This window comes from Petromyzon marinus, chromosome 36 (assembly GCF_048934315.1).
Source record: "Petromyzon marinus isolate PM22_M1 ecotype Great Lakes invasive population chromosome 36, UKy_Petmar_22M1.pri1.0, whole genome shotgun sequence".
NCBI classification, from domain to species: domain Eukaryota; kingdom Metazoa; phylum Chordata; class Hyperoartia; order Petromyzontiformes; family Petromyzontidae; genus Petromyzon; species Petromyzon marinus.
Window position 1 is genome coordinate 5,577,564 of NC_133702.1, and position 7,805 is coordinate 5,585,368.

Consider the following 7,805-nt stretch of genomic DNA (forward strand, 5'->3'; position numbering starts at 1 on the left):
TATTTCCCTCATTAAAATGCAAATCAATTTATAACATTTTTGACATGCGTTTTTCTGGATTTTGTTGTTGTTATTCTGTCTCTCACTGTTCAAATAAATCTACCATTAAAATTATAGACTGATCATTTCTTTGTCAGTGGACAAACGTACAAAATCAGCAGGGGATCAAATACTTTTTTTCCCTCACTGTATTATGCAAATCACTCCTCTACCTGCGCAGTGCCTCGATATGTGTTAATTTTTTAGTTGTATTGTACCAATCAAATTGCATTAGAGAATTGGACAGCGCTCTGCGAAGTATGCAATTCTGCACGTATTACTGGGGCTGTTGTTAGCTCACATAATTACTTTCTCATTCCATCCCCTTGTGGTATTAACTTGTATTAAATGTCTCATTAGCCTTCACGCACGCTCCCACACAAACAGCTCGCTCATGCTCATCAATGCACACAGTCGTTAAAGTGTAGTATTGTACAGAGGGAGCTGGCACCGCTGAGATCCTGGGTTTTAATATGGAAAGCCGCTCGCGATTAAACCAGATTCTTAAGTTTAACAAGCTGATGGTGTCAGCCCAGTTAATAATAACTGCACCAAAAAAAATTCCCATCACCAGAAATTGAATTCTGCACGTAACTTTGATAAGTTCCACTAGTGAGAGTTATAAAATTGTTGGTTTCGCTGACATCCGATGAACATATTTTTCTATCAGCGTGTGCGGGAAGCGCATTTGTTAGTGTGCACAGAAGAAAAGCTCTTTTTAAGGGATCTCAGTACCAGTTCTGTGATATCTCCTTCCACGGCCCATTCTCTAACACACGGGATGTTGCGTTACTCTGCGAGAGCTCCAAATGGATATAATCGTCCCATGACCATAATGCCAATAGCACAATCAGAATAAACATACAATTACAGAAGAACGTTCTCAAATGCATTTTCGGGTTGTCCCACGTTTTGTTTGGCATGATGTCCGACGTTTCGGTGCACGTACTGGGAGCTTCCTCGGGAACCCGAAGACACATCAAAGTGCTATGCAGCGCAACGGTGACAACCTATGCACAGGAATTTGTTCCAGGCGGGTGTATCCGGGTCGGCAACCCCAACAAGACTCCAGACCCGGCACACCACATCTAATATCCCTTCGAGAAATCGCTGCAGCTACTCATCGCATCTCCGCTCCAGATGGCTGGCTAGCAACGTGGACACACATTCAGCGAGAAAAATTACAAAGGCCTGCCATACGCAGCGCAGAAAACAAACCTGTAAAAACAAAGCAAATAAAACAAGAGAAGTGACCTGTGCGAACACAGGGACATGCGCTGGAACAAGGGAACCATCCTGAAGGCGTCGGTGGACTACATCCGGCGACTGCAGAAGGAGCAGCAGCGCTCGCGAGACATGGAGGCTCGCCAGCGCCGGCTCGAGCACGCCAACCGAAGCCTCGTCATGCGGGTCCAGGTGAGGCCGGCGGCCGGCGCGGCCCTCTGCCGTACTTCTTACGCCGTTCGTCCGCGCTGTCCGCCTTCGCACCTCCGATTAGCACGGTCGGTCACGCGCGGTGCGGAAGAAGTTCAAACGTGTGTGTCACGTGGTTGGGGTGAAGCGGTCGCGCTGGTGGTGAGCGCTACGACCGGAGCTATCCGCCCCGCGAGATGAGCTTGGCTCGCTCCCGCGGCTGACGTTAGTGAGCGAGTGATACCTGAACCAGTCCCGTTACACGGTCCTGGGCCCTCCTCGCTTCAAGTATAGTCAAATGACCCTCACGACCCTCATGGAAATTGGGGGAGGCTCTCATTCAGTCGCGGATTGACAAAAGGGCTACTACATGCACACGTGTACAATTTCGATTTTTTTTCTCTCCCCAGTTACGTTTGTCATTACACTTATAATTTGAGACAACACAAGTATAGCACAAAGGTGTGTAAATGTGTCAACGATCTAAAAAAAAAACATCCCCTGTACGTAATGCGAGGTCGTTTCGACAAGAGCAGGGGGTCAGCAAACAAAATAACAAGAAGAGCCTTTTTTTTCAAATTCGGTAAAAAAAACTTAACACTTCAAGAGCCGCAGTTGCAAGTGGTGAATACGAGACGGTGGGTCGTGAATACGCAACGTCACGAAGCAGTCCTTAAAGAGCCCGCGTGCGGCTCTGCAGCCGCAGGTTGCTGACCCCTGGACAAGAGGGTGTGTGACCTCACCTGGGGAGCAGTGGCGGCCCGTGGCATGTCCACTAGGTGGGACTGTTGTGAGTGACCTTTGGTGTTCTAATTAAGAAAAACCTCGTCACGCCATTGGCCTTCCCGTGAAAGTGATGCAACTGTCTTATCTAACAACGGCGAGGACTTTATAAACAATACGAAACAAAATAACAAAGCACTTTAATGCTGTTCCCATGATCCTCAAGTCCACACGACACAACCACTTTGACACTGCCAAAAGCCTAGAGAGTGTAGGCTGACCTTGCTACATTTGCACAGTGCAACCTCGCGTTGTGACATCGTCATCACAGCCACGGGCGCCTTTCTCACCGCCCTGAATGGGTCTCAAACGACGTGGCTAAAATGCGAAGCTGCGAATCGCAACGAACGAAGGGAAATCTGTCACTCGGACGCCTTCGCAGCCGTCCCGAGACCTCCCCGAGGCACAAATCAGACTGTGGTGTTGCAGTGGTTTCTAAAATGAAAAACTTAAAATCTTCATAGGGAAATTCACGTTGAAAGAATCGTTACATTTGCTTTTTTTTACGCGACAAAAAGATTCTAAAGTACTTTTTTATTCGAAAAATAATTTCTCACCTCCAGCTGCTTGGTCGGGCGGCGCCCCAACGCCCCTAGTGGACGAACCGCGCCTGCTGGGGAACTTAGAGAAACATTTTCTGGCATCTGGCGTTGGGTAACGGGCAGTGCGTGAGATTCGCCACTTGTCACCACCAGGGGTCGCTAGGACCAATTGGTTAGACGTTAGGTAGGGGGTGAAGTCTAAAACGGTCGGCAGAAGGTGGCGGTGGAACGCCAGGGCCATGCAATTTCAACTTTCCTATCATGCCGCTGATGTTAGCCATGGCCAGCATTCGAACTGAGGTTACCAGGTTAATTGACCACTGACCACTCCACCCCCCATAAAAAACACACACAATCCCCTGCGCCAATTCAGGTAAGCGTCGAATACCGGTTCGATTTAGCGTAGCATTAACTCTGCATTAGGGTTCAGGCCCGTGCCGTTCATATTATTACGGTACATCACTGAAATTTTGAAACGGCCCCATCGTGCCGAAAGTGAATGTGACAGTGAATGGCTTCACTGCCGCCCTCCTCCCCTCGTGGCTCTTCTCCCGACCAGGAGCTGGAGATGCAGGCGAGGGCGCACGGCCTGCCCACACCCTCGCAGGCCACCGTGGATCTCAGCAGCTCGTCCATTAAGCAGGAGCCGGGCATCCCATCCCACGGCCTCGAATACTCGCTGCTGCCCACCGCCCCCATCCCCGCCAACTCCAGCCACGTCACCATCCTCGACCTCAACGACGGCACCCTCGGCTACTCCAATCCCCTAGAACCGGATCACCAGGACGTGTTGGGTCACCACCACTCCGAGCACCTGTCCGGTCACGGGGACCCGGCAGCTAACTTTTTGGACTATGGCAGCGGCCCATTCGGCAACGGCTTGAGGCTGAGGGACTTTCTGCTGGACGACGGTATGTCTCCGATCGGCGAGTCGGACCCCCTACTGTCCTCCATCTCCCCATCCGCCTCCAAGTGCAGCAGCTTCAGTGACGATGACGACGACGACGGGGAGGAAATGTGATCCGTCGCCTCCGCGGGCAAAAATGTCCGAAGATTTGTATCTTTTTTTGGGAAGTTTTATACGGAATAAAAAAAAGCAAAGTAGCTCAAGTTATTCTTCAGTTTAAAGGTGCAATACGTGATGCTTAACCGTTTCCGCGATGCGCGGCACACTTATATCGGGTGCTCGGTGCAGTCCGGCGTGTGATTTTTCCTTCCGCCGATCTACCAAGTTCTGCCAAACGAGAGGACCCATGTTTACAACGCTTGCATTTCAATTAAGGCGGAGTCGCTGGGAAAACCACGCGGCGGGCAGCACTGTGTGAGGCTTGCCAAACGAATGCCACTGCCGGCCCATACCCAATATGTTGCAACAAAGACACGCACGCCAAACAGGAGATCAACACAATGCGAAGCTAGTCGCGTTGACGATGGTTAAACGGGTGCATTAAATCCTCTCTGGGCCAAAACCAAATTTTCCCCACTTTGATGAAACGGCTGAAATGCGTCGACTTGGCGGCTTGCCCCCTCCAACCCCCAGTTTTGTTTTAGCGGAGATATTCGCCTGCTTTCTCCCGCGAAAAAAAAATAGGACGGAAAAGTGGCAACGTCCACGAACGGCACGTTACGTTCGCCCCCTCTGCAAATTTCCAATGCACGTGGCATCGCTGGAACCTTGGTCAGCCTCATCCGCACGTGCCAACGTGTTGTCTCTGAGTGGCGCATCGCAGACGTCTCCGCCCCCCGCCCCCGGGGGAGCGTTTTTTGACGGATCTGTGTGCAAGTGCGCAAAGTCGTTTGCGCAAAATAATAGGGCCTTGACACCGACGCACAAAGCCCCGCTTCTATATCGAGCAAATTCCATGGAACCCGTCACAAACCACGTGAGCCCCAAATCTTGACGGGGGTCGGTTATGAGTGCGTGGGTGTTCAGCGGCACACAATGTGCAGTGTTTAGCCTGCGTGACTTATTGTACCTTTAACACTAAATAAAAGGAATTTGTTTTATTAAACAGATATGTACATACAGTATATATATTTTTTAAGATTTAAAATGACTGCTTAGTCTTTTTTTTATATACATATATACTTTTTCAATAACTTGTACATCTGAACATTTTTTTTAAAGGTTTAATCTTGCGATTGATACTGTACATCCAAAGTTACAGGGCTGTCAAGTGAGGGTAAGACCATTTTTTGTAAATCTAACCTGTCAACCAGAAGTAACTCAAAGGATCTCAGAAGCACTTCTGTGATACCTGCTTCAGTGGGCCCTTCGTTCCCTTGCGAGAGACCCCCAATGGTCTTCTTCATCTCATAACGTGACACACGGAGCAGTCAGGATAAAATTGGGAAAAAAAAGAAGAAAAATCACACCCTATAAATGAGTGCAATGAGGGTTATATGATAATGATGATATTTATTTTGAGTTTTTGGTGAATTTGGCAAGTATGTGTGCGTTGTGTGTTTTAGGATGCAAAAGTTCTGGGGGAAGGGGTTTTGTGTTAGGCCCATCGAGACTTGACAGCCCTGCGAGCTAAAATGTAATTTCAACTTACATATTATGCAAATTATCATAGTCTTCGAATGGTTTTGTGAAACAAAACAAATGCAAAGGTTGTGAAAGTTAAGCTTGCGACTTGCTGCCATTTTATATTAAAATGAAGAATGTGCCATTATTGTAAGCACTGTGAAACACGAGTTCCCAAATCCTTAACGGCAATGCAAAGAGCAAATTCACTTTGGCATGAACCTCATTTTCCCAGTGTAATCTATAGGGGTAAATGTGCATTCATGAAAGACGGAGGCCTAGAAATTCCTTAATGTTTCAAGATAGCCTACTAAGCTCTGGAATTAAGATAGCCCTTGTCAGCATTGAGCCCACAGCCGTGCGTTGACACGGCCTAGAATCGGTGTACAATATATTGTTGGTTGGTAGTAGTGCCAGGTACATAAACACAGTCACTGGATGATCACTGGCTTTTTAGTGTCATCCCCCCCTCTCGTTGTAGATTTTCTTTGTGCACTTCGCTTTCCTGGCACGTGCAGAATAAAGATGATGTTGGGGAAAAAATATCACGGAATCTCTGTGGGATATAGAACCCAGGAGGGGTAGAATCCAATTAACCTAATTTTGACAGTAAAATGTATTATCAATAATACACACTAATCGAGCATTTAAATAATGTAACTGTCCATAATAGACTTTTTTGGGTTAGATCGGGCAAATATAAAATGTGTCATTAAACCCGCCACCACCCGACACAGCCATTAAGTAAGGTTTGTCACGTAAACAAAGCATGCCAATTCGTTACGAGTTCAGCACACCGGTGTGCTGGAGAGTAAACCTCACTACAACATTTACAATTCGAGTACTGTGACATTTCTCCGGTAATTACAACCAGCCTCATTAGGCAACAGCCAGAATTGTGGAGGAATCCTTTTTATTGTCCGTCTTCAATAACTTGACTGTCCTTTTGTCAAAACCCACCGCTGGATGAAGGCCTCCCTACGGCTTGTCAGCGGTTGTTCTATCAACTGTCGTTGCGGCGGTCAGCGCTGGTGGTTTAAGAGGGGTGCCAGGACCTTGTCAGATTTCACTCGCAAGTGATGTCAGCCTTTGACGGGAATTTAACTCGGGTTGCCAGGTTCATGGCACAGTGCGCTATCCGCTGCTCGACAGAACGATATTAACCCGTGTGTGCATTGGTAATGCAACGGCACTCCGTATTATGTAATAAATAACCTTGCTCAGTGGACACTGTAGCCGAGGGGTTGGGTAAAATAAAAATCCCGTGATCTGAAGCAGGAATACATGCACGTATTATTTGCTTGTGGATCTCAGCCACCTCCTGTCCCTTTAGCGATAGATGATTTTGCTTTATTATTACGGCGTGACATGTGTGGTGTTGCATGCGCCTCAACCCGTCCCCACCTCATGTCCCCTGCCCTCCACAACTCCTTCCCACTTTTTTTTGTCGTTTAGTTTGTGCTTCGCCCCGCACCTTCGATTAACACGGGTGGCTACGTACGGTGCAAAAGAAGTTTCAACATAGGTACATACTTAAGCCTCTTGCCTCTAAAATCGTCCTGTCGCCCGTGTACTTCTCTGTGTAAAAGCCAGACCCAGGGCCTCTTTTTAAAATGATTTTTTTCGAGCCACTGCCTTTACCTGAGCGTGCGTTCTTAGTCTCAAGAAGCACACGCCATAGAGATGCACTGACGAAGAGCATTTATTGTTTTCGATGGAAATCGAGTGGTTTATAAGAGCATAAAAGGGTTCGTTCTCGTATAATAGCCTTCGGCAATCGCATGTTGTAATAAATAGCATCGAGTGCCTTCGAAACTTTTCCTTCAAAGTGAATGTGTGCGTGTCTTAGTTGCAACGTGCAGCAAATATCTTACTCCTGTTGATTGTTACCTTTTTTTAATACAGCAACTGATTTTGTACTTTTTATTTGAATGCAGTGTAATGGTAGGCAAATCATAGAATTATATATTGATAATACTTAATATATACACAAACGTAATATTCGTAAAGTAGCAATGTATGACGGTAATTGTTGGGAGTGTGTTTTAAAGAAAAGAAACCCTTTTTTAACGGCATTGTAATATTTCTTCACAACGTCCGACCCGGGAACTGTTTGTTACTGATGCCAGTTGTTTTTTTTTTTTTAAAGCGTCCTTCAATGACAGTTTTTTGACAATAAATACTTTTTTAACGAAAAGCACAACACCTCTGGACGCGCTTGTGCTCTCCTGGGGCCGCGTGCCTCCAGGCCAGGATTCAAGGATTTTGAGACCCTACGAGAGCCACAAGGCCTGAGGTCTCGGCTGGCAGCCGCAGGACCAAAGCTGACACCTAGGCCGGAAAGCCTTCTAGGTCAAAGGCCGCTGTTCGGGCCGGTCAAGGCGGGATCCTCTTGACCGAGGCAACTGTCAAGGCGGCTGCCTCGATGTAAAGTCCTCAGCCTGAGGTCACACGCCGCTAATGCCGAGATGATGGGCGCTGAGACACGATGTCCTCAT

At 47.5% G+C, this 7,805-nt stretch overlaps 1 protein-coding gene across 5 annotated transcripts in view; it reads left to right on the plus strand.

Annotated features, from left to right (window-relative positions):
• The window catches only part of LOC116949372 (transcription factor EC-like), a 79,898-nt gene extending 73,317 nt beyond the window's left edge, over positions 1-6,581 (plus strand). For 3 of the 5 annotated variants that reach the window (XM_076072060.1, XM_076072058.1, XM_076072061.1), the window contains exons 7-8: positions 1,290-1,455; positions 3,337-6,581. In XM_076072060.1, coding sequence (XP_075928175.1) covers positions 1,290-1,455; positions 3,337-3,798 — 628 coding nt within the window. In that variant the 3' untranslated portion in view covers positions 3,799-6,581. The remainder of the gene's footprint in view (positions 1-1,289; positions 1,456-3,336) is intronic. The other 2 variants (XM_076072059.1, XM_076072062.1) reach the window with 1 other exon arrangement.
• Positions 6,582-7,805: the final 1,224 nt, after the last annotated feature.